This window comes from Eurosta solidaginis, chromosome 2 (genome assembly GCF_040869045.1).
Source record: "Eurosta solidaginis isolate ZX-2024a chromosome 2, ASM4086904v1, whole genome shotgun sequence".
Lineage (NCBI taxonomy): Eukaryota > Metazoa > Arthropoda > Insecta > Diptera > Tephritidae > Eurosta > Eurosta solidaginis.
In genome coordinates, this window is record NC_090320.1 from 200,870,343 (window position 1) to 200,898,338 (window position 27,996).

Consider the following 27,996-nt stretch of genomic DNA (forward strand, 5'->3'; position numbering starts at 1 on the left):
GACTTTTTCGGGATCATTTGGGGGCTCTTCCGGCATCATTTCTGGATGGTTTTCGGGATCCGTCCGGGATCTCGTCGGGTCATTTGGGGACTTTTTCGGGATCATTTTGGGGCTCATCCGGCATCATTTCTGGATGGTTTTCGGGATCCGTCAGAGATCCCGTCGGGGTCATTTCGGGACTTTTTCGCGACTAATACGGGATCATTTGGGAACCCTTTCGGCATCATTTCTGGATGGTTTTCGGGATCCGTCCGGGATCCCGTCGGGGTCATTTCGGGACTTTTCCGCGACTAATACGGGATCATTTGGGAAGCCTTTCGGCATCATTTCTGGATGGTTTTCGGGATCCGTCCGGGATCCCATTAGGGTAATTTCGGGACTATTAGGGGATCATTTGGGAACCTTTCCGACATCATTTCTGGATAATTTTCGGGATCCGTCCGGGATGCCGACGAGGTCATTCCGGGACTATTTCGGGATCATTTGGGATACCTACCGGCATCATTTCTGGATGGTTTTTGGGATTCGTCCGGGATCCCGTCGTGGTCCTTTCGGGACTTTTTTTTCGACTAATACGGGATCATTTGCGGATCCTTTCGGCATCATTTCTGGATAGTTGTCGGGATCCCGTCACGGCCATTTCGGGACTATTAGGGGATCATTTGAGGACCTTTCCGGCATCATTTCTGTATTGTTTTCGGAATCCTTTCGGGATCCCGTCAGGGTCATTTTGGGACTTTTTCGGGGCTAATACGGGATCATTTTGGGACCCTCTAGGGGTCGTTTCGTGACTTTTTCTGTTTTATTTCGGGATCATTTGGGGACCCTTCCGGCATAATTTCTTGATGGTTTGCCGGATCCATCAGGGTCATTTCGGGACCATTTTATGATCATTTGGGGACCCTTCCGAGATCATTTCTGGATCCGTCCAGGATGCCGTAGGAGCCATTTCGGGATTTTTTGTTACTTTTCCGGGATCATTTCTGGATCTGTGCGGGATCCCATCTGGGTCATTTCCGGACTATTTCGGGATCATTTTGGGATCCTTCCGGAATCATTTTTGTATGGTTTTCGCGATCCGTCGTTGATTCCCCCGGAGCCATTTCGGAACCTTTTCTGGAGTATGTCGGGGTCATTTGGGGACTTTTTCGGGATCATTTGGGGCTCTTCCGGCATCATTTCTGGATGGTTTTCGGGATCCGTGCGGGATCTCGTCGGGGTCATTTGGGGACTTTTTCGGGATCATTTGGGGGCTCTTCCGGCATCATTTCTGGATGGTTTTCGGGATCCGTCCGGGATATCGTCGGGGTCATTTGGGGACTTTTTCGGGATCATTTGGGGGCTCTTCCGGCATCATTTCTGGATGGTTTTCGGGATCCGTCCGGGATCCCATCAGGGTAATTTCGGGACTATTAGGGGATCATTTGTGGACCTTTCCGGCATCATTTCTGGATAATTTTCGGTATCCGTCCGGGATGCCGACGAGGTCTTTTGGATTATTTCGGGATCATTTGGGATACCTACCGGCATCATTTCTGGATGGTTTTTGGGATTCGTCCGGGATCCCGTCGGGGTCATTTCGGGACTTTTTCTCGACTAATACGGGATCATTTGCGGACCCTTCCGGCATAATTTCTGGATAGTTGTCGGGATCCGTTCGGGATCCCGTCACGGTCATTTCGGAACTATTAGGGGATCATTTGAGGACTTTCCGGCATCATTTATGGATTGTTTTTGGAATCCTTTCGGGATCCCGTCAGGGTCATTTCGGGGCTTTTTCGGTATCATTTAAGGATGGCTTTCAGGATTCGTCCGGGAACCCGTCAGGGTAATTTCTGGACTTTTCCGAGACTATTTCGGGATCATTTTGGGACCTTCCCAAGATCATTTCAGGATGGATTTCGGGATTTGTCCGGGATGCCCTCAGGGTCATTTTGGGACTATTAGTTGAGCATTTGAGGACCGTTCCGGCATCACTTCTGGATGGTTTTCGGTATCCGTTCAGATTCCCGTCGGAATAATTGCGGGACTTTTTCGGGATCATTGGGGTCCCTTCCGACATCATTTCTGGATGGTTTTTGGGATTCGTCCGGCATCCCTTCGGGGTCATTTCGGGACTTTTTCTCGACTAATACGGGATCATTTGCGGGCCCTTTCGGTATCATTTCTGGATAGTTGTCGGGATCCGTTCGGGATCCCGTCAGGGTCTTTTCGGAACTATTGGGAGATCTTTTGAGAACCTTTCCGGCATCATTTCTGGTTAGTTTTCGGGATCCTTTCCGGGTCCCATCAGGGTCATTTCGGGACTTTCGGCATCATTTAAGATTGGTTTTCAGGATTCGTCCGGGATCCGTCAGGGTAATTTCTGGACTTTTCCCAGACTATTTCGGGATAATTTTGGGACCCTCCCAAGATCATTTCTGGATGGATTTCGGGATCTGTCCGGGATGCCGTCAGGGTCATTTTGGAACTATTAGGTGATCATTTGAGGACCTTTTCGGCATCACTTCTGGATGGTTTTCGGTATCCGCTCAGGATCCCGTCGGAATTATTGCGGGACTTTTTCGGGATCATTTGGTGTCCCTTCCGGCATCATTTCTGGTTGGTTTTTGGGATTCGTCCGGCATCCCGTCGGGTTCATTTCGGGACTTTTTCTCGACTAATACGGAATCATTTGCGGGCCCTTTCGGCATCATTTCTAGATAGTTGTCGGGATCCGTTCGGGATCCCGTCAGGGTCTTTTCGGAACTATTAGGTGATCATTTGAGGACATTTCCGGCATCATTTCTGGATAGTTTTCGGGATACTTTCGGGGTCCAGTCAGGGTCATTTCGGGACTTTTTCGGGATCATTTAGAGATGGCTTTCAGGATTCGTCCGGGAACCCGTCAGGGTAATTTCTGAACTTTTCCGAGACTATTTCGGGATAATTTTGGGACCTTCCCAAGATCATTTCTGGATGGATTTTGGGATCAGTCCGGGATGCCGTCAGGGTCATTTTGCTATTAGGTGATCATTTGAGGACCTTTCCGGCATCACTTCTGGATGGTTTTCGGTATCCGATCAGGATCCCCTCGGAATCATTGCGGGGCTTTTTCGGGATCATTTGGGGTCCCTCCCAAGATCATTTCTAGATGGATTTCGGGATCTGTCCGGGATCCCGTCAGGGTCATTTAGGGGTGCGTTTGAGATCCCGTCAGGGTCATTTCGGGACTTCTTCGGGACTATATCGGGATCATTTCTGGATGGTTTATGGGATCCGTCCATGACCCCTTAAGGGTCATTTCGGGACTATTAGGTGATCATTTGAGGACCTTTCCGGCATCACTTCTGGATGATTTTCGGTATCCGTTCGGGATCCCGTCGGAATCAATGCGGGACTTTTACGGAATCATTTGGGATTCCTTCCGGCATCATTTCTGGATGGTTTTCGGGATTTGTCCGGGATCCCGTCGGGGTTATTTCGGGACCTTTTCGGGGCTAATACGGGATCATTTGGGGATCCTCTAGGGGTCGTTTCGTGACTTTTTCTGTATTATTTCGGGATCATTTTGGGACCCTTTCGGCATAATTTCTTGATGGTTTGCCGGATCCATCAGGGTCATTTCGGGACCATTTTGGGATCATTTGGGGACCCTTCCGAGATCATTTCTGGATCCGTCCGGGATGCCGTAGGAGCCATTTCGGTATTTTTTGTTACTTTTCCGGGATAGTTTTTGCACCCTTCCGGGATCATTTCTGGATCTGTGCGGGATCCCATCTGGGTCAATTCCGGACTATCTCGGGATCATTTTGGAATCCTTCCGGAATCATTTCTGTATGGTTTTCGCGATCCATCGTGGATCCCCTCGGAGCCATTTCGGAACTTTTTCTGGAATTAGTCGGGATAATTTAGGGACCCTTCCTGGATATTTTCTGGATGGTTTTTGAGATCCGCCCGAGAGCCCGTCAGGGTCATTTCGGAACCTTTTCGGGATCATTTTGAAACACCTTCAGGGATCATTTCTGTGTGGTTCTCTGGATACGTCTAGAATCGTGTCGCTCTCATTTCGGGTTTTTTTGGGACTATTCGGGGAACTTTTGGAGACCCTTTCGGGGCATTTCTGGATGGTTTTCGGGATCCGTCCGCGATAGCGTTGGCGTCATTTCGTAGCTTTTTCTGGATAATTTCGGGATCATTTGGGATCCTGTCAGGTTATCAGCTCATTTAGTCCAATACGTTAATGATGATCCTTACAAAAGATATTATGAGTAATTTTCTTTTCAAAATAAATTCTATTCACTAGAGCTATACTAACGTAATAACGAATTTCCGTTGTTAAGGGTTGGACACATTTCTATGGAGAAAACTTAACAAATATTTCTTATATTTTTCCTGCAAGTTAAAATAACATTTCGTTACTATTTATTTACATGCAATTTTGGTTTTTCTTTAGAACAGTGAACTAAGAATTTGCTGTTTAATTATGCAATTCATGGGAACATTACTTGCATAACTACAAAGTAAATATTTTCAGGATTTTTTTATTCCATCCCTATAAACGCGGCTCTACTTTCCTCTAATAACTGTAATTATAGTTTTGAACTTCATTCACAAATGTCAATTTGGTTAAGTAAATTGGACTGAAATGTAGGTTAGCCTATAAATAAATCTGGGCTATAAATAAAATCAAATGCCCGAAAATGAATAACTATTTACCTAAGTTACCAATTATGTCCATATATTTGCCGAGGCCTTGCCCTAATTTGCGTTGTTAGGACTTTGTATATGCCAAATTGCCATTCAAATGCAAAACAATGCTTCGGTTTTCTTTAGAAACTCTTCCGCTTAAATGTATTCTTAGCAGTGCCGAAATCATTTAGAACTCCATATTTCCACACTTTGTGGCTTTAAGACCCTCTATTGTAGCCCCTTTTAAGTGCGGGTCCAAAATTATTTATTATTGATTACGCTATACACTATGGCCGTATGGTTTGCGCTGAAGCTGCCCCGAAGCGTTGAGCTTCTTTGCAGTTGCTGCCGCTTTGTTCTTCACCACCAGGTCTACAGATTTGCATTCAGAGCTCCCATAATGCTAAGCATTGATAACCTGCAAAATCCCCTATAGTTTTTTGAGCAAAGTCAATTTTTTTGTGGCTGGCTGCCAAACAAGGACTCCATAGTATAGGATAGGCTCAACAATCGCTGTAAATACCCAATGAGAGCTCTCTCTCTCGCTATAGCATTCTTTTACATGCATAAAGTGCCGTCGGTGCCTTCTTCACTCTGGCCTCCACGTTGAACTTCCAAGATAACTTTCTGTCTAGAATGATTCCTCGATATCTGAGCTGGGTTTCTTCTGCAGGGTTACCCCTTTTAAGGTTATGCCTTGTCCAATTCGGGACCTTATACATCTTGGTGAACAAGACCATATCCCTTGTTGTTGTTGCAGCAGTGCTTCGCTCCATCCAATAGGCGCGACCGATCACAAATTATCATCAATATCTTCCAATGGGACTCAAAAGGAAGAAACTTGTAGTTTCAGTTCCAACAGAGATGGGCCAGAGTGAGAGGTGTGTTAGAGACGTTGGTTCCATATTGCAATTAAAGACATGGTTGGTGTCATATTTGGACACATTGCAAGTAGGTCATACATTATGTATGTGGGGGTTGATTCTGGATAGGTAAGAGTTTAACATATTACAGTTAACCTAGGGAGAGAACGTTCCTCCTCTGCGAATTCTGGGTATTTTTCTTTAAGAACTGGGTTCACCGGGCAATTCCTGGCATAGAGTTGCGGCGCCTTTTTGTGTATATCACTGGAGTGAGGGAAACAGACCATATTGTTGTAAGGTACTATCCTCTTAGTACAACTGCAAGGTCAGCTGCGTACCCAGTAAGTGTGATGGGTCCACATAGAACCACTTCAGCAGTTTGCTGATAACCAGTCCCCACAGGCGAGGTGATAACACCCTGCCGTGCGGCGTGTTCTTGTTCACTGAATTAGTGGCCTCATACAACCCCGATTTTGAAGTGCAGTCGATCCATTAGGGCTGGATGTACCGACTTGATTTTGGTGTACGCATATTGTGTTGTGGTGAACAGTTTTCCATAAATGTTGAACTTTATATACACATCTATCAGGTTCTCAAAGGTTTTGAGCGAAAATGATGTAAGGATAACGGGGCTGTTGTCTTTGAGGCACACCCGACCGATCTTTCCCGCCTTTGGTAGGAAAACTAAACGAATAGTTCCCCAAGACGGGCCTACATTGCTTATTCATTTAAGCCATTCAATGATCGCTCTACTCAAATTTGTAGCATGGCAGGGAATATGCCATCTGGGCTCAGCGATTTGAACTTAGACGAAGTCCTCTCCGCCCATCCGACCTTGGTATTAAAGTTTAAGCTCTATTTGCTGGCTCTTCTGCATCATTTCCTGATGGTAAATGCAAGTCGAAAAGCACCTCAAGGGACTCTTCGCTGCTACGTGACCATTCCCGTTTTCTTTTTTCATTAGTCCCTAGACTATATTTCTCTTTGGTACCAGCACCAAGTCTTCCCACATATGACATCAAACCACTTCAGGCAAATAAAAAAAATTAGTCATACCTCGGCAGTGGTCGGCGAAATATCCGGATGTATATCTGCAATGAAAATTTTCTTAGCAAAAGTGCAGTTCTCTGTCAAAAATATGGTTGTCTGAGCACGGATTGGAGACGCGGCCTCTTCAACCGGGGCAACTAACAACATCTGGGTGTTACATACTCCCCAAGTATTGAGAATATACGAAAAAAAAAAAACAAAAAATATGTTTGTAATAGATAAATAAATAAAAATTTATTTAAAAAAATACACAAAAACCATCAATTCCAGAAGAAGTTGATAGTCTCACTTCTAGTAATAGAGAGGAAATTGTACTTAGAGGGTGGGTTTTGTTCGCTCAAAATTTCACACTGACTTTGAGACTTTCGATGCTTCCTCCTGGCATAAAGAAATGCTATACTCAATAAATTCGTTTGAATATCGAAGACTGGCTCCATCGAGAATTTAGCTTTTGTCAAGGTATATCGTACCGTGGCCTTAGCCGTTAACAATTGTTTTTGTTTTTATCGGCCTAATGATAAATGATTCAAGGTTCGATTCGAGCTCAAGGCCAGAACAATAATTTTTTTCTAATGATAATTACTGTTATTTTTTAATTTTTCTAAATTTGAAAAATTTTATTTTGTTATTGGAATAGTAAGTAGAAAATTTTTCAGACAACCTGCCATAGCTGCGCAGATAGATCCATTTCGAAAGTTGCATTTGATATATTGGATCTTGGTATAATCGTTTAAAGGGTTCAGACTGGAACAAATCGTTTATTTAATGACATTATTTGACAATGTAGTGTAATGTAGATATCCAACAAGTTGCAAAGGTCGAACTTTGAGGGTAGTTTCTTGGGGTGTTAAATTCAACGAAGTTGTCATGGCAATATTACCGGGAAACAAAACAAAACAATTTTTATAGAAAAATTAGTTTGGCCAAAGTTGCAGGTGAAGTTAATCGCAAAATTTAAAAAATGCGCCTAAAAACTCATATTTGCAAACAAACTTCGGTCAATAATAATGTTGATTATCGATTACAAAATTCAGCAGCACAGCGGACTGCAAGTGGACACAAAGATACAGGAAATAATGAAAAAGCTAATGTAGCACCATTGAGCTGTGTGGATTGGAGTAGCAATGAGGAAATATATTTTGTGAGGTGAGCTAGAAGGCAAATCAATTTGTGTTGTATTTAGGACACAGGAAGCACTAATCGTGCCTATTTGTATACAGCGATGACCATCAGATTTACAAATGGAGTGCAAATACACGCGATTCCGTGGAGGTGGCCAAATTACCTGTCGATTTTATACCGACCGATTTGCATTGGCTGCTTTTGGGTGGACGTAGCAGCGGTGGAGGCAAGGGTAGTGATACTTTGCTTATCTGTAGCAATGATGGGCGTTTTATTATTTTGAATAAAAGTGCACGAGTTGAGCGTAATATTTCGGCACATACCGCGGCTATAAGCACTGGACGTTGGAGTCCCGATGGCGCTGGTTTGATGACAGGTAGTCCAATTAAGTCTTAAAAAGTTTTAGTATGATCTTATTACACTTTTCTATTCACTTCTTAAGCTGGCGAAGATGGTGTTATTAAGATTTGGTCAAGATCTGGTATGCTGCGGTCAACTGTGGTTCAAAGTGATGAACCAATAAGCTGCGCGCGTTGGGCACCCAATTCAACTTCAATCGTTTTTAGCCAAGGTAGTTATATGTCTGTTAAACCTTTGGCAGCCAATAGTAAAATAACCAGGGTAAGTAAAACTACACTTTAAACTTGGCTTCTTTAGAGACCACTAGCAAGTATTCCCCAGTGTCCATGCCTCCTTTAGCAGATACCTAGCTCTTAATAATGAAAAGTCAAATTTTTGAAACATTTTCATAGGACTAACCCTAAACCAAGCACTTAAGTATGTCACTTGCTCCAAGGCATTAGGGTATACGGTACAGAAGTGGGAATAAACGCAAAAGTGAGAATGGGGATTGAAATGAGAGATGAAGAGGGTGTAAGAATGGTGGTAAGAGTTGGCATTAGAAACGGGTGAGTGACTATGGGATTGGAAGCGGAGATCATGTAGGAATTCAAGCAACATAGGAAAGTAAATTAGAAGAGGAAGCGTTAAAAGAGTAATAACAAGAAGTAACACTTTTCAAACGGAGACAAGCAAATTGTTTGGGGGATATATATTATTCTGCTTGCTACTTACATTTGAGTACCGATTTGCGTTCGACAAAGCATCGAGAGAGCGGTTTCCATAAGTATGTCTTTTCCTCTTACTCCCGTGCTTACTAGACAATTTTCCCATTTCGATCATTAAATCTTATGGTAATTCAGGAAACTTAGAGGCCTGCATCATTACGATCCGTGGACTCCTCATCCCGCAGGTTCGGTTAAGCTAATTTGGCCATCGGCTCACCGTTTACCCTCTCCACCGCTCGTTATTTTACTATCCTCCGGTCTACCCCTCATTTATTATGATCAACCATCCACTGGTCAATAATTCGCTAGTTCCGCCATCGAATGATCACCATCACCAAACCTTCCCCGGTCATTCTGGATACCAGCTAACTGCTTATCGATACACCCTCCACCGATCCGCCGTCGAATCCGAGTGTACGTCAATCTATTTAGCTATTTCACTGGTTGGTTTTGGAATCGGTCATTAGTTTAACGCTCTTCAATTCTCTCCGCAGTTTGGACCATCCACCGTCTTTACCATATAAGGCTCTTCAATTCTATCCGCTGTATCGACCATCCACCGTCTTTACCGTGAACCGACGACTGGTCATCTATAGCTCATCTTCACTTCATTTCGAATAGTTATAATTCTCCACAACAGTGTGTATATATGTGCGTGATTCAAACAACACCAAAAAATTTACTTCCAGGAAGTTGGAGGTCCAACTTTGAATGGTCTGAGAAGTACTACATCAGGTTTTGACGAAACCCACGTTACAAATTGAAGTTACTAATATTTCATCGCACTGAACTCACTATCCGTAAAGGACTGTCACACTAAAGGTTCATCACAAGAAACCCTCGACACTATTTTATTTCTTTCAACAACAATAACAACATTTTTAAAGAATAAAATATTACCCCTTCTAAAGCATGTCTATAAGCAATCGCCGGTTGAAAATTAGTAAGATTCGAAAAGGTCTCAGGATTTTTTTCGGTGATCGCGGACTAAAAAACGTTCCCCTCTTGGATCCATCGTCCACCATGGGACCGCTGTCCCATTGCCTTAGGGTGACGTTCTATATTGCTCAATCTCCAATAACCTTCTATTGTCCGTGGTTTCGCTTTGTTGCTTCTTTCAACAACAATAACAACATTTTTAAAGAATAAAATATTACCCCTTCTAAAGCATGTCTATAAGCAATCGCCGGTTGAAAATTAGTAAGATTCGAAAAGGTCTCAGGATTTTTTTCGGTGATCGCGGACTAAAAAACGTTCCCCTCTTGGATCCATCGTCCACCATGGGACCGCTGTCCCATTGCCTTAGGGTGACGTTCTATATTGCTCAATCTCCAATAACCTTCTATTGTCCGTGGTTTCGCTTTGTTGCTCTAAGTGTGGGGCTTCTACAAAATCATCCACGATTTTGGACCGTTCAACATTTCAACTGATAGAGAAAGTTTTTGGGAAAGTTATCAATGTTGATGGTTCTTTTCCCGATATAGAATTGGTATATTGCTTTAACAAGCACCATAAACGTTCACGTCAGTCCATCGTGGGAATGATTTAATATGACCACATTGAAATTTCCATAGATACTGGCTCTACTGCGAGCACGAGAAGAAATTGTCGTCAGCATCGTTCACATCTGCATCGCCTTACCTATAGTTCGAACCTTTAATATCTGTAAAGATGTTTCGATTCTGTATAGGTATTTTTTGCGCTTACGGCCTTCTGAAGTGTGCTTTCTAAAGTCGGAGTCGTAATATAGCTTTCATAGCGTACATGACGTTTGTCAGTGGCTTCCTTTTGCTTTTTGTTGGTCTTTCGGCATAGCCATCTACCTGCTTAGCAATAAAATTTGTTAAGATGTCTTAAATTTTGCAAGCTGAATTTGTACTTGAGGCTATATTATCAGTGCCCACTATAATGCCTATTGTGTGGTTTTGGTTCAAGAAAGCTTCAGACGAACTGACATCCCATTAAGCAGCTCCGCAGGGGACTGCCATGATCCACATGGGTCTGAGGTTTGTATCGAAGATGAGAAGTTCTGGTGATGTTGTAATCGCAAAAGCGGTGGTCCAAATAATAAACATTCCTTGATTCGTATCCTGCAAAAGACTGTCCATATCTGTAACACCCCTTTATTGCCGAAGGCTAGGAACCTCCGGGTGTGTGGATTTTACTCGCATCTAGCGGCAGCGAATACCTTATCGCGGGAATAATGTAAGCTCTTAACGCGTTTCTCGCGTCTAACTTTGCAATGAGGACAATCTGTATAGAGTTGGTGTTACCTTGGGGCAGGGGCGGGTCCAGCACGATTTGGGAGGGGGAGGGGCGATTTAAGTCAACTTCTTAAGTAAGATAAAGTGACCTTAAAATTTTTCATACAAACACACATACATATCTACACTCACTTACAAAAGTCACCATAACTCAGATTTTTCCAGTTTTTACTAAGTTTTGCTTCTACCTTCATTATTTTCGCTATTTTTATAAAAATACTAGCAGACCCGGCAGACGTTGTTCTGTCCTTAATTTGGCTTATCTGCATACATTTTAATAAGTGTTTTCCGTCTAGCTCTGCCCTACCCCTCTATACTTTTTCCTAATCCTTTTATTCACTCCTCCCTCCGTCTTTTTCGCTTCATCTCCTTCTTCGTCTCATTCTATCTCTTTCTCAGTATCCTTCTCTCTTTTCTCTTCTCTCAAGTTTTTCTCCTTCTTCTTCATCTCTTATTGCCAGCCCCAGATGGTGGTATGTATTTTGTTCCAGTCCCATTCCGAGTCTCAGTCCCAGTCCCACTCCGAGTCTCAGTCTCCGTCCCAGTCCTAGTCCTAATCCCAATCCCAGTCCGTCTCTTGTATACTTCCCGGAAAAAAGCATTGTAAATACTAATATAGGCAAATTTATATACGAAATTTCAGGCAAATCGAATAGGACGTATGTAAATAGGTATGTGGGTATTATTAATTCTTGTCTTTATTTCGGCTTCGCATGCATATTTATCAGCTTTGCCAGGTTGATGCGACTAAATCGAATATCACAATGAACTTTAGAGCTTTCAGCAACAGCTTTCATTTGATATCCATAATACACACACATTCTAGGGGTATCCGGGTCAATGTTTTGGCCTATATCTCGAGACCTTAGTCACTCAGCGGTGTAAAATTTACTCTGTATTATAGCACACATCAACAGCTTCAATTTGATACCCATAATGTAAAAACACATTCTAGGTGTATCCGAGTCCACGTTTTGGGCTATATCTCGAGACCCTAGCCTCCCAGTTGTATGAAAATTATCCTGTACTATAGCACTCATCAACAGATTTCATTTGATATCCATATTGTATAAACACATTCTAGGGGTAACCGGGTCCACGTTTTGGGCTATATCTCGAGACCCTAGTCTCACAGTTGTATGAAAATTATCCTGTACTATAGCACTCATCAACAGTTTTCATTTGATATCCATATTGTATAAACACATTCTAGGGGTACCCGGGTCCACGTTTTGGTCTCAAGACCCTAGGCACGTACCGAAAAAGAAGGTAGACATTGGCCGATTCTCAGACCTACCCAATATGCTCACTAAATTTCATGAGAATCGGTTCCGCCGTTTCGGAGGAGTTAAGCCTCTAAAACCGTGACAGAAGAATTTTATATATTAGAAGAACGTATTATTATGTAACACCAAACAATCCAAATATACACTTAAGATTTTTAGAAATTTCGGGAAAATTCCGCGAATTTTCATGCAAATTTTTAGCTTTCAGTAAGAATTTTTAGAATTATTCTCTCGATTAGGACGATCTTATAGATTATATATTAACCTGGGTCGATTTGTATGGACGAAAGTTAACATATATCGCGTCATCGATTTTTCGATAGGATTTGGGCTCAGGAAAAAAAGTTTCACTACGCATATCCAAAAAAATAATTTTTGAGCCTGCAAAAAAAATCGATTTTTCGACCAAAATTCTTCTAAATCTCCATAAAAGAAATTTTTTTTTTTTCAAAAAATTGCATTTACCAATTTTGCATTTGCCAATTGAAATGAAAAAAATACATAAAAAATTATTTGGAGCCTTGAAAAGTGCATAAAAAATCGAAAAAATCATAGAAATTTTGCAGGTTTAAAAATTATTTTTTTGGGTATGCGTAGTGAAACTTTTTTTTCCTGAGCCCAAAACCTATCGAAAAATCGATGCCGCGATATAGGTTAATAAATCGACCCAGTCTATTATACATGCATAAAAGGTAAAAATTTTAAAATTGTATATGTAATTAAACCAAACTTTTATAATTTTCATAAGTTCCAATACAGAGCGGCGGAGGCGATCGCCCCCCTCTCCCTCCCCCCCCCCCCCCCTGGATCCGCCACTGCCTTGGGCACTTGCTTTTCAGACTTCGTATAGCAAATATAAATTTTGTTGTAAATGCCGGATGTTTTTACGTAGCTGTTCCGATCTTTTTTGGATTTGTGAAAGAATTAAAAGCATATTGTAACTTAGTCGTATGATGCCATCCTGATTCTTTTAGTACTATCTTAGTATTATCTTCTTTTGCGCTGTTTATGGTAGCATTGGCATATTTTCATAGCTTTGAAGCTTTAATACTCTCCGATAATCATGGAGGAGAGCTCTCGATGTGGGCATGTGTCAATCGCAGACATTAGTGCGACAAATGAATAGTATGCCTGTGAAGTCTTCTAAAACATTTCACTTTTGTACGGCTTCGGAGATGCTATATGATATTTTTTCTTTATAGTGTGATCTCGGGGTATAATTATCCATAGGGCTCGAAAAAGACTGCGTAAGGTATTTCACAAAATGTGTAATCAAACACACAGTTTTGGTCCATATCGAATTTAACAAAAAAAAAAAAAACAAAACACGTATTATGCTGTTCGAAAATTTCTTTCTTTCTCGTTTAGTGGCGTGCTCATGATGGTCTTGTACTCTCATTAACTTGGTCTACTCACTCAAATATCATTGCTTCTGGAGGTGAAGATTTTCGTTTCAAGATATGGGATACACAAGGTGCCAACTTGTTCACCAGTTCAGCAGAGGAATATGCCATAACTTCGGTATGCTTCAATTCTGAGAAAGATGTACTGCTGGTCGGCTCTTTTAACATGTTAAAACTTTGTTCAAGTGCAGGGGTGAGTTATATCTTTACATAAGGATACATAAATGTATACACAAAGTTTATTTTGTCTCCTTAATCCAAATAACTAGTGGTCGTATAGCAGCACACGTTTCAGCGAACCCGCTGTTGGGTCGTTCTACACAATGTCGTGGTCTTCGGATGGTACACAAGTCGCTTGTGGCACGTCGACGGGTAATCTTGTTATGGGTTATATCATCGAACGGCAGTTGATCTCACGTAATTTGAAGGCCACCACCACAGGTCGCAAAACTATAGTTTTAAAGGATATTACGAATAACAGCAATGATGTTTTGGACTTTCCTGAACGAGTTATTAATTTTGGCTTGGGCTATGGTCATTTAATAGTGGCTACATCAAATCATATACATATCTACAATGAAAAGTATATTAACACACCGATCATTATTGATGGAAGGGCGGATGTACGTGTTATTGAAGTGGGAAAGAAGTGAGTATATTCACAAACTCCCTCAGTAAAATTATGCCTATGAAATTTTGGTTTGGCAAAAGCCGCGGTTATCTTGAACTGACAACTTTTGTCACTTGTACCCATTCGGCACTACTAAAAACAATATCATATGCTCTAGCCCGTAAAAGTCAAAATGACTCGACGCTCATTTCAACTTAATGCATAGAACAAATAACAAACGAGATGAGTGGTTGATAAAAGTGTCGACATTTTAAAAGAACTGCCGGTTTTGCCAGATGGATAGTATTCATCAAACTACCAAGCTACCCCGTCCCCTGCCTAATTAAAAGGACATATGAAGTTCAGAATATTGATGTTTATTTAACGAGTGATGGACCTTTATGAATGAAAGACGCTCTTTTTCAACCTTGGCTAGAAATATAACTATATCTTTTCAGGAGTTTTCATGTGGCTGAGTTATTTTCTTCTTCTTCTTGAGGCCATAAAGACTCCCGAGGGATGTCCTCTGCCGGACCACATACATTCTGGAAATAATAACGATTGACCACTTGGAATTTTCTAGGTCTATGGTTTTTAGTTTTGTCTCAAAGCAGGCGTTCTTCCCGCGAGCATATATTAACGCCTTAGTCGGCCGGAATCCGGCTGAGCTATAAAATGCCATCTTCTAAGCTAACTGATGAAGAATTGATGACCAGGAACATGTGCCCGCAAACATCGCCATTTATAGTTTTGTAATTTTACTCTTATTTCGTTGTGCTCAACTCATATTCTGGAATTGCATGAGTTTAAGTTGCAAAAATAGGAAGGTCAAATGAGACCAGAACTTTCTGTCGCCTTTCCAACCAACGTGGCAACACATATTGTGTTAATAACCACGCTGGACCAGAAACTCACCTGGGTGGGACAGCATGCTGGAGGCAATATCTGATTTATATCTTGAGACATTATCTGCCATCTGACAGATATTCAGCATTCGAAACCACTTATTGTGAAAACGAGGTGATGAAAAGAGGCCTAGATTTCAGTACTAGGCCACTTCCTCTAAAATCTTACATACAAAATAGAAAGCACTCTTCCTATTGCTTTCGCAGACGATGTGGCTGTGGTCATAATAGCACGGGAACCAGGTTAGGTTTCACGTATAAAAGATGGGTGCCTACTTACGGTATTCAGCTGAGAAGAGGAAAAACAAAAACAGCTATCCTCAAAAAAGGACAGATCTAAAAAAGATGCAATGAAATATCAGTAGTACCCAACCGCTATCATCTCTGTCCATATGAAGGACCAGTACAATTACTCCAGCTTATCGCACGCTTCAAGCACAAACTTTAATGGTCATTAAGGGAACAATACTGGTATATCTTTTCGCTGTAGAAAGAAAGGTGCCAGTATTTCGTTTTAACCACTAGTGGTCCTGGGTATTGCTGCAACCATACCAGTATATCTTCGCGCTATAGAAAGATAATGAATTTACGACCTCGACGTAAAGGTAAATGAAGACACAAGAAAAATGTATCGGACGCTGGCAACAACAATGGAGCAGAAGTACTAGTAGTAGGCGCATGAAGGAAACAATTTTATACTGATGCAATTCTTAGCAGGACCCGTTTACTTCCGCAAATACCTCCACAAATTAGGAAAGCCTGAAAATACAAACTGCCTAAGATGTGAAATTATAGACGACATTTGTCATTTTTTCCGAGTGCGGCCAGTTTGCTTAACAGAGAAAAGGAAACATTTTAGGATCACTTCTGAGGCGGCCTCATCCTCAGAATCGGCAGATGGGCTATGGTTAGAGATGTGAGGCATAACCAAACTATAAGATGTTTTCCCAGACCAATATAATAGCCTAGGACAACTGAAGTCCGATTCCGCGGTCAAAAATATTTAAAATCCCTATGTCTGGTAATCTATCCAGTGCCGCTGTGGTGTTTTTGGTAGCGTGCTCCGCCTTTCTAAACATTTTGGAAACAAGTTTTGTTCAATTAGAATAATGTTTTTCGAAGCGGAGTTGCCCTTCAGAGCTATTTGGCAAACACTCCGAGTGTATTTCTTCCATGAAAAGCTTCTTAGCGAAAACTTATTTGCCTTAAAGATGCTGTTCGGACGCGGCATGAAGCATGTAGGAGACCGCCAATTTGTAGGAAAAATTAAAAGGAGCTCGACGCGAATTGGAAGAAAAGCTCGGCCTGAAATTTCTTCAGAGGTTATCGCACCTTACATTTTTTTTATTATCCAAAAGAGGGCAATTAAACAAAAAAATGCTCAACTGTCTCTCTGATAGTTACGTCTTACAGCCTCTGCAGTGCTAGCTAGACTGACTGCCCAGCTTTTCCGCGTACGTGCTATAGCCCAATAACCAAAGCAGGACTGGCTCACGTAGAATATCTTTAGTTACTTCAGGACTTCTGCTTGAAACACATAGTATGACGGGAGTTTAAGTAACATAGGAATCTCTAGAAGCCCCTGCAACTTAATCCATCTTAGAGTCGTCGGCGTAGAATTATGCCGATATATATGTTCCTCGTTTGTGCCTTTATTTCAATCAAGTCTGTGAGGATAATGATCTATTTCGCAACTAACGAACGTGAATTCAGGATCCAGATTGCCGTTGTACAGATAATACGCGAGTAGATCGGAAGCAGGTTATGTGTAAGATTTAAGGGGCCCCGTGGGGCAGGTGTAATAAGGCAGCGTACGCAGGGCGTTGAGCTTTCTGGAGCCTGGTGATATTTTAGTTTCTCTGAGATATTCCCACCATACTATTGAACCATACGCCAGCACGATCGTCTCATGCAGCCAAAACATTACCTTCACCCAGAGCCCCATTTTTTACTTTATATTGTTGCCAACTTTCTAGTTTAGATTGTAGAGGATCTTTCGCCCCAGATGTGATAAGTAATAGGGCTATTTGCTGACCGGCGACATTCCTCTGCTAGCCTACTTAGTTCTGTCAACGTTCCATATCATGAAAGGGAAGTACTCGAAATCAAGATCGTCAGGCCCAAATTGTTTTTGGCTTCAATTGATTTGAGTTGAACCTTTTGTTTTAGATTCTTCATGGTTCTGGATGCTACTTCAGTTTGGGTTTATACTTACACTGGTCGGCTGCATTTAAATCCACGTTATCCTGGTCTACAAGCACAAGTACCGTTACTTACCTGGAGCGCTGTATCGTTGGGGCTAGATGTGCTCGCTATACGAGATAATTCAGATAACACTTGTAAAGTTCCTTTCGCCTTACGATATTTTGTTATATGAATATAAATTTACTTTCTCTAAAGTGATTCACATATTCGATTTGGTGCCAGGCGCTTCTCGTCAATACGAGCCACATTCATTGCATGCAAAATCGCTGATCTCCGAAATAGCGGCATGTCGTGCGGGTACAATCGACGATCAATACGTAGTACTTATCGATAATAATCGTGATCTGTACATCACAGAGACCCGTAGTCTTAGTACTGGTGGTGGTGCAAGTAGTGGAGTTGGTGGAGGCAATAGCTCCTCGAATGGAGGAGAAATATATAAGATCGGTACGCAGGTAACAACAGTTATATGGGCTAGTGAGACCAATATTCTGGTTGGTGTGCACGATAACTGCTATAGCATATGGTACTGTCCAGGTGAAGGTGCTGCGGATCCGACTTTGATTGCGTTAACCACAGTAACCATTGATGCAACGTAAGTGGGGTGAAATACGTATGTAGGTGGAATTTCAAGTTTGGATGATTTTTATTAAAATTTATTTCAGTGAATTTGGCAAAAATATCAGCTTAGAGTCGTTTGAGGATGCCATTGTGACGTTTCGTTGTGCTGGCGCTCGACTACCGGTCAATGTTAATATTTATTGCGAAATTTTGCATCGCACGCTAATGGATGGTCAATGGCAGCAGGCCTTAAAAATTTGTCGTCTAGCGCAAAATGGAAATCTATGGGCTACGCTGGCCGCAATTGCAACACGCAAAAACCAATTGCAGATAAGCGAGGAAGCATACTCGGCGGCGCTACAGATCGACAAAGTCAGTTACTTACAGTACATTAAGGTAAAATAAACACCCAGAAGTTCATGCTCATCAAAAATAAAATAAATTTTATTATCCTCTCCTTTAGGAATTAGCAAAAGCCAGCCCAGAGCAAATGGCTGAGAACTCGCTCATGTTGGGACGTCTAGTCGAAGCCGAAACCATTTTGTTGCATAACAAAAAGTTTACTGAAGCCATCGCACTTTGCTTGCGCATGCATAATTGGCGTCGAGCCTTAGAGGTGGCGCAAAACTATCAACCTGAATTGTTAGACAAGGTCTTGGAAAAGAGGCGCAAATATTTGAAAGCTTTGCAGCGCGACGAATGGGATACGCTATTTTTACCTTTTCAAGTGAAAAAAAATGAGGACAAAGGCGAATAAAAATAATCTTCAGTGTGTAAAATTTATTCACTTTTATTTTCACAATAACAACAAACAACAATTTCTAGTAGGTAGGACAAACCATTGGCTTACCTTCAAGTGCATTGAGTATACTATTGGCTGCAGTTAAAGCCATTTCCGTTGTAGTTTTCATCGTTTGGGTACCCAGATGTGGTATGACGACTGTAAAGTATACAATTTTATATTTAGGAGAATCGGATTTATTGCCTTTTTTATGGTTTTATGTTTTTATTGTTTTTATTAATTAATAGTACCTCATTTTCCCTTAAGGGAGGAAAAGCGTAGACAACTAATACGGAACGAGCTGTAAATTACTGTAAAAATAATGTACAGTGTCAACAAACTCTTTTATTAGGTACCAAAACTACAGGATATCCCTCGAAATTATCAACTTGACCTCTCTTAGTACGTGCGATCCGAAGTTTATAGTCTGTAAAGACTTTAAGGTTCCGCTGGCCACTTGCTTTATGCCTCTGGATTGATTGACCTTGAGTCAGCTAAGCAAATCCTGAACGAACCACCTTTTGGCAGGCATTCACGTCTGTGTGGCCAGTTGTGGTATCAAAAGGCTTGACGCAATTGTTAGGATATGGTACAATGCAGCCGTTCATGGTAATTGGAGTGAAAACAGGTAACATCCGAATTAGGATCTATGTATATTGTAAGCCCTAATATCCTAGAAAGCCTCAGCTATGCAGCTTGGGGACTCTTCTTCTGTCCTCCAAGTCAAATTCTAGTCCAGCGCCTTTATTATAGTTGCCGGAACTTGTACACAGAACTTTTTGTGTGGTAGGCGGAGCATGCTACCACTCATCACAGCGGCCGTACATCTCTAGCCTCTCCAACATCCAACTATGCACTTCAAAACTGATTGGATGCAGCCGAAGAAACCAAGCATATTATTTTTGGGATGCGAGTTCACAGAAAAGTTTCAAGACAGCTCACTTTAACAGCTCTGAATAGACATTCCTGATGTCGCTGTTTTCTTAGCACTGCCCGTTCGCCCGAAAAATCTGTAGCTAAAGACTTTATAAAAAATTATGATACTTGACTAACGATGAGTTCTATGAGCTTTACGCAGATATGAAAATAGTGCAACAGGAAGGATGACCACGAGATGACTTCTTATGTCCCCAGAACACTACCTACACAGTAAGGCGAGAATACTCCCCATAAAGAAGAGAAATTAAATGCTGATCAAACAGCTTGATACCCAGAAACCAAGAAATACCCACATCTGATTGTACTCAACTTAAGAAGTCAAATTCGTAAACACTGTGAAGAAATCCGGCACATAAAAACTCAGCAGTTCGAAAAAGAGGATCCTGGCAAGGCCCTCAGAAACTTCCCTAAAGAGGCGTCTGACCACTATGCCAGGAATTGCTAGGTAATTTCCGTTCTTAACGAAAAATACCCCAAGCTCGCAGTTGAGGGAAGCAACATCCCCAGGGCGAGGCGCGTCACTCTAGCTCAACTTCGATCTGCATACTGCAATGGGATAAACACTTACTTATCTACAATCAACCACGACATACCCAATTTATGTCCCGCTTGTAATGTGTCCCTACATGACACCAACCATTTTTTCAATTGCAATGCAGAACCATCGCCTCTAACACCAGTATCTCTAAAACCTCTATCGGGTCAAACCTATTGAAACAGCAAATTTCCTCGGACATTGTTGGCAATAAGTAAGTGGTCGCACCGATCGCAGTTTAACACGAGATCAGAGCAAACCCGAAAAGAAGAAAATGAATAGCTGTTGTTGTAACAGTAATGTCATGGAAATGTAACGAGATGGCTGAGGCCGAGTTATTCACAAACAACAGCCCTTACCAATCCCGTAGACCAGGCCTGGAAAGTCTGACATATATTTTCTTATCAAAATCTTACCACAAATGGGTAGCTTCAGTAATGGATCATCTGCTGGAAGTGGTTCGGGTACCATCACATCCAAACCCGCCGCTGCAATCTCATCACTTTTTAAGGCATCAATCAGAGCCGGTTGATCAACAACTCCTATAGGAGATATTAATTTTTAATTATTTGGAATCAAACAAAATTTTATAAACATTGATAAACTCACCGCCTCGCGCCACATTTACAAAGACACAATTCCGTTTCATTAGTTTAAACGCACTTGCATTGAATTTATGGCGCCTCTGCTGTTAAAGGACTGCAAACAACCAAGAAATCACTTTCCTGCAAAAGTTGCTCAAAAGTCACATGACTTGCGCCATAGGGGTTACCGTGTACTGTACGTGTATGATATATAAATTTGGACGCCTCCCAACCCTGTAAGCGTTTCACAATCGCTTGACCGATGCCCTCAAAACCAAAAAATCCCACAACAGAGCCGCGCACCTCTTGACCCTTCATCCATTCAATAAGCTTTTTGTGCCAAGCAGAACTGAAAAGTTTTTTGGCGGTTAACAGCGAAGAGCACTTGAGCAATTTATAAACAAACATATTTTCGAGTTTGGCAATGCCAACGTAAGCTTCAAAAGCTTTATCAGACTAAAAACTGTTGTACGAAGCTGTTAAATCAGCTGCTTCCAGTATCTAAAGCACACAATTGCTTATGTCACTACCATGGCGGAACGATACAAGGTGGCAGCATGGGACAGCTGATCATACCCTTTTTTTATTTGGTTTGATACATCAACTTTCGGCGTAGTACGATTTTGACATTTGTCCATCGAATTTACAAAAACAGCATTTTTATTTATGTTTGTAGGTATGTCACCATGCTGCCACCTTGTATCGTTCCGTCATGGTCACTACTACAATGCTACTCACTTTTCAATTGCCTGACGCCCAGCATAGATTAGATTGATACGAATCTTTTGCTTACGCTCTCATATTTTCGCTCTCACGAGGGATTTATCTTCTAGTTGTTGCTGGCAACAATCACAGATAAATCCCTCGCACCAGCTGAAGCGGGTGCCAGAACAAAAAATGTGCCAGCCAAAACGAAAAACGTGCCAAAAATTTTGGTAAACTTTAGTTTCACCTACAACTGTAGAATAGCTTTCAAAAATTATGGGAAAAAGGATAAAAATACTTGTTTTAGTGTAAGTATTATTAGTTCGAAGGCAGAGCGTAAATATTATTTCCCATTCAAAAGTTATCACTAAAAATAGGTTTTGTAAATATGAACTCCCGATGCAACCAGTCCATTTTGATCACAGAACCTGGAACGCCAAACATGTAGGATAAGCCCTATCCATTAAATAATGTTAACTATTATATCATAGGTCCGATTTACTGAAATTTCAAAAGAATATATGGTTTTCACTGCGAGTTAAATGCGTTACAATATTTGACTAATTAATTTAATCGAAATGTAAATTTTACTTAGATTTGTTTATATTTAACTCTAACTAGTCGTATTATTGTAAAATAACTTTAAGGAAATAAATATTTTACGACTATGATTTTATTAAATGATTGAAACTATAATCGCCGAAATGTATGTCAAAAATACCCAGTTTCAGATCTATTCATTTTTGTTTGGAGTGGCATCATTGATAAATGTTATAAAAAATGTGCATTTTGACAGCGCTCTCTCGAAACAAAGAGTTGCAAATCCACTCATCTATGACGCCCAGCATGGAAATTCCGACCAGCGGAGATCATTAAAGCCACAGCTAAATCAGCAACTGCATTCTTTACTATGCCCGGTGTGTGACCCAGAGGCATTTTGCGTCGTTTAAATTCTGCGATGTCAACATAGTCAATCCCCGACGACATGGTGGAAATGGCTTTCAATTGTTCGCCGGCAGCATCAAGTATTACAGCGTTCAGTGGTTCATAGTGTGCCCAGAAAATGACATCTACACCGGGTAGTTTGGAGAGTACTTCAGTATTGGAGGGACCGTTTTCGCAAACAATTGTTTCACAACCACGTTGCTGGAGGAGCTCTAAAGCTGCTTTAGGTACTTGAGGATGTGTGACAAGTGCGACGCGTTGCGGACATTCTTATGATTGGTGGTATGTGTTTACAAATGAGCGCACATGGAAAGACTGAATTGTTCTGTTAACAGCGTTGAGCTTTTGTATACAGATTAATTATGAAATTAAATAAAGACAGTATCGTGCAGTGCAATAGCAATCATTATAAGCTATACATTTACATCCAGCCTTAGCTGTTACACTAGAAACAAGCTAATGGTTTGATCTAAGAAAAACAAATTTAATCGGTTTTTTCAGCTATCCGGTTATCGGGCCGGATATTTTTATACTCAGCTGAGCAGAGCTCACAGAGTATATTAATTTTGTTCGCATAACGGTACCCCGTAACGGCATGAACTAATCGAGATAGATATAGACTTCTATATATCAAAATGATCTGGGCGGAAAGAGAAATTCATTTAGCCATGTCCGTCCGTCCGTCCGTCCGTCTGTCTGTGAACACGATACCTTGAGTAAATTTTGAGGCATCTTAATGAAATTTGGTATGTAAGTTCATGGGCACTCATCTCAGATCGCTATTCAAAATGAACGACATCGGACTATAACCACGCCCACTTTTTCGGTATCGAAAATTTCGAAAAACCGAAAAAGTGCGATAATTCATTACCAAAGACCGATAAAGCGATGAAACTTGGTAGGTGGGATGACCTTGTGACGCAGGATAGATAATTAGTAAAATTTTGGACAATGGTTAGGGCACCGCCCACTTTTAAAAGAAGGTAAAAAAGTAAAGTGGCGGCCACCGTGGTGTGATGGAAGCGTGCTCCGCCTACCACACCGTATGCCCAGGGTTCGCACCCCGGGCAAAGCACAATCAAAATTTTAGAAATAAGGTTTTTAAATTAGAAGACAATTTTTCTATGCGGGGTCGCCCCTCGGCAGTGTTTGGCAAGCGCTCCGGGTGTATTTCTGCCATGAAAAGCCCTCAGTGAAAACCCATCTGCCTTGCAGATGCCGTTCGGAGTCGGCTTAAAACATGTAGGTCCCGTCCGGCCAATTTGTAGGGAAAATCAGGAGGAGCACGACGCAAATTGGAAGAGAAGCTCGGCCTTAGATCTCTTCGGAGGTTATCGCGCCTTACATTTATTTTATTTTTATACTCAGTTGAGCAGAGCTCACAGAGTATATTAAGTTTGATTGGATAACGGTTGGTTGTACATATATAAAGGAATCGAGATAGATATAGACTTCCATATATCAAAATAATCAGGATCGAAAAAAAATTTGATTGAGCCATGTCCGTCCGTCCGTCCGTCCGTCCGTCCGTTAACACGATAACTTGAGTAAATTTTGAGGTATCTTGATGAAATTTGGTATGTAGGTTCCTGAGCACTCATCTCAGATCGCTATTTAAAATTAACGATATCGGACTATAACCACGCCCACTTTTTCGATATCGAAAATTTCGAAAAACCGAAAAAGTGCGATAATTCATTACAAAAGACAGATAAAGCGACGAAACTTGGTAGATGGGTTGACGCTATGACGCAGAATAGAAAATTAGTAAGATTTTGGACAATGGGCGTGGCACCGCCCACTTTTACAAGAAGGTAATTTAAAAGTTTTGCAAGCTGTAATTTGGCAGTCGTTGAAGATATCATGATGAAATTTGGCAGGAACGTTACTACTATTACTCTATATGTGCTAAAAAAAAATTAGCAAAATTGGATGAAGAACACGCCCACTTTTTAAAAAAAATTTTTTTTAAATTCAAATTTTAACAAAAAATTTAATATCTTTACTGTGTATAAGTAAATTAAGTCAAAATTCAACTCCAGTAATGATATGATGCAACAAAATACAAAAATAAAAGAAAATTTCAAAATGGGCGTGGCTCCGCCCATTTTCATTTAGTTTGTCTAGAATACTTTTATTGCCATAAGTCGAACAAAAATTTACCAATCCTTCTCAAATTTGGTAGGAGCATAGATTCTATGACGGTAACTGTTCTCTGTGAAAATGGGCGAAATCGGTGGAAGCCACGCCCAGTTTTTATACACAGTCCACCGTCTGTCCTTCCGCTCGGCCGTTAACACAATAACTTGAGCAAAATCCGATATATCTTTACTACACTTAGCCCACGTACTTACCTGAACTCACTTTTTCTTGGTATAAAAAATGGGCGAAATCTGACCATAACCACGCCCACTTTATCGATATCGAAAATTACGAAAAATGAAAAAAATGCCATAATTCTATACCAAATACGAAAAAAGGGATCAAACATGGTAACTGGATTGGTTTATTGACGCAAAATATAACTTTGGAAAAAACTTTGTAAAATGGGTGTGACACCTACCATATTAAGTAGAAGAAAATGAAAAAGTTCTACAAGGCGAAATCAACAGCCCTTGGAACCTTGGCAGGAATACTGTTAGTGGTATTGCATATATAAATAAATTAGCAGTACCCGACAGATGATTTTCTGGATCACCTGGTCCACATTTTGGTCGATATCGCGAGAACGCCTTCACATATACATCTAAGGGCCACTCGCTTTTAAAACCCTCATTAATACCTTTAATTTGATATCCATATCGTACAAAAACATACCAGAGTCACCCCTGTCCCACCCTAATGGCGATATCTCGAAAAGGCGTCCACCTATAGACCTAATGCCCACTCCCTCTTAAAATGCTCAGTAACACCTTTCGTTTGATACCCATATCGTACAAACATTCCAGAGTCACCCCTGGCCCACCCTAAAGGCGATATCTCGAAAAGGCGTCCACCTATAGACCTAGTGTCCACTCCCTCTTAAAATGCTCAGTAACACCTTTCGTTTGATACCCATATCGTACAAACATTCTAGAGTCACCCCTGGCCCATCCTAATGGCGATATCTCGAAAAGGCGTCCACCTATAGACCTAATGCCCACTCCCTCTTAAAATGCTCAGTAACACCTTTCGTTTGATACCCATATCGTACAAACATTCTAGAGTCACACCTCGCCCACCCTAATGGCGATATTTCGAAAAGGCGTTCACCTATAGAACTAAGGATTACTCCCTTTTAAAATACTCATTACCACCTTTCATTTGATACCCATATCGTACAAACACATTCTAGAGTCACCCTGGCCCACCCTAATGGCGATATCTCGAAAAGGCGTCCACCTATAGACCTAATGTCCACTCCCTCTTAAAATGCTCAGTAACACCTTTCGTTTGATACCCATATCGTACAAACATTCTAGAGTCACCCCTGGCCCACCCTAATGGCGATATCTCGAAAAGGCGTCCACCTATAGACCTAATGTCCACTCCCTCTTAAAATGCTCAGTAACACCTTTCGTTTGATACCCATATCGTACAAACATTCTAGAGTCACCCCTGTCCCACCCTAATGGGGATATCTCGAAAAGGCGTCCACCTATAGACCTAATGCCCACTCCCTCTTAAAATGCTCAGTAACACATTTCGTTTGATACCCATATCGTACAAACATTCTAGAGTCACACCTGGCCCACCCTAATGGCGATATCTCGAAAAGGCGTCCACCTATAGAACTAAGGATTACTCCCTTTTAAAATACTCATTACCACCTTTCATTTGATACCCATATCGTACAAACACATTCTAGAGTCACCCTGGCCCACCCTAATGGCGATATCTCGAAAAGGCGTCCACCTATAGACCTAATGCCCACTCCCTCTTAAAATGCTCAGTAACACCTTTCGTTTGATACCCATACCGTACAAACATTCTAGAGTCACCCTTGGTCCACCTTTATGGCGATATCTCGAAAAGGCGTCCACCTATAGAACTAAGGATTACTCCCTTTTAAAATACTCATTACCACCTTTCATTTGATACCCATATCGTACAAACACATTCTAGAGTCACCCTGGCCCACCCTAATGGCGATATCTCGAAAAGGCGTCCACCTATAGACCTAATGCCCACTCCCTCTTAAAATGCTCAGTAACACCTTTCGTTTGATACCCATATCGTACAAACATTCTAGAGTCACCCTTGGTCCACCTTTATGGCGATATCTCGAAAAGGCGTCCACCTATAGAACTAAGGATTACTCCCTTTTAAAATACTCCTTACCACCTTTCATTTGATACCCATATCGTACAAACACATTCTAGAGTCACCCCTGGCCCACCCTAATACTCACTAATACTCAAAATACTCATTAACAGCTTTCATTTGATACCCATATCGTACAAACATATTCTAGAGTCACCCCTGGTCCACCTTTATGGCAATTTCTCGAAAAGGCGTTCACCTATAGAACTAAAGCCCATTCCCTTTTAAAATACTCATTACCACCTTTCATTTGATACCCATATCGTACAAACACATTATAGAATCACCCCTGGTCCACCTTAATGGGGACATCTCGAAAAGGCGTCCACCGATAGACCTAAGACCCACTCCCTCTTAAAATGCTCAGTAACACCTTTCATTTGATACCCATATCGTACAAACAAATTCTAGAGTCAGCCCTGGTCCACCTTTATGGCGATATCCCTAAATGGCGTTCATCCATAGAACTATGGCCTACTCTCTCTTAAAATACTTTTTAATACCTTTCATTTGATACACATGTTATACAACCACATTCCAGGGTTACCCCAGATAGATTTTCCTTATTTTGTCTCCATAGCTCTCAACTGAGTATGTTATGTTCGGTTACACCCGAACTTAGCCTTCCTTACTTGTTTAAATTAAAAGTTTTCCAAGCTGTAATTTGGCAGTCCTTGAAGATATCATGATGAAATTTGGCATCAACGTTACTTCTATTACTATATGTGTGCTAAATAACAATTAGCAAAACCGGATGACGAACACGCCCACTTTAAAAAAAAAATTTTAAAGTCAAATTTTAACAAAAAATTGAATATCTTCACAGTATATAAATAAATTATGTGAACATTCAACTCCAGTAATGATATGGTGCAACAAAATACCCTTTTTCATTTAATTTGTCTAGAATACTTTTAATGCCATAAGTCGAACAAAAATTTACCAATCCATGTGAAATTTGGCGAGGCCATAGCTTTTATGGCGGTAACTGTTTTCTGTGAAAATGAGCGAAATCGGTTGAAGCCACGCCCAGTTTTTATACACAGTCGACCGTCTGTCCTTCCGCTCGGCCGTTAACACGATAACTTGAGCAAAAATCGATATATCTTTACTAAGCTTAGTTCACGTACTTATCTGAAATCGCTTTATCTTGGTAATAAAAATGGGCGAAATCCGACTATGACCACGCCCACTTTTT

The 27,996-nt window shown here is 41.2% G+C and overlaps 1 protein-coding gene and 1 pseudogene across 3 annotated transcripts in view; one reads left to right on the plus strand and one right to left on the minus strand.

The window, feature by feature from the left end:
* Window positions 1-18,957, plus strand: part of Oseg5 (intraflagellar transport protein Oseg5) — a 140,755-nt gene extending 121,798 nt beyond the window's left edge. Inside the window, exons 1-10 of one of the 3 annotated variants that reach the window (XM_067766902.1) lie at window positions 7,538-7,730; window positions 7,805-8,082; window positions 8,149-8,327; window positions 13,692-13,919; window positions 13,996-14,375; window positions 17,411-17,580; window positions 17,642-18,041; window positions 18,112-18,403; window positions 18,471-18,776; window positions 18,836-18,957. In XM_067766902.1, the coding sequence (XP_067623003.1) occupies window positions 7,546-7,730; window positions 7,805-8,082; window positions 8,149-8,327; window positions 13,692-13,919; window positions 13,996-14,375; window positions 17,411-17,580; window positions 17,642-18,041; window positions 18,112-18,403; window positions 18,471-18,764 (2,406 nt within the window). In that variant the 5' untranslated portion in view covers window positions 7,538-7,545 and the 3' untranslated portion in view covers window positions 18,765-18,776; window positions 18,836-18,957. Of the gene's footprint in view, window positions 1-7,537; window positions 7,731-7,804; window positions 8,083-8,148; window positions 8,328-13,691; window positions 13,920-13,995; window positions 14,376-17,410; window positions 17,581-17,641; window positions 18,042-18,111; window positions 18,404-18,470 lie in introns of those variants that run through there. The other 2 variants (XM_067766903.1, XM_067766901.1) reach the window with 2 other exon arrangements.
* LOC137241791 (glyoxylate reductase/hydroxypyruvate reductase-like) lies at window positions 18,782-27,769 on the minus strand (annotated as a pseudogene).
* Window positions 27,770-27,996: the final 227 nt, after the last annotated feature.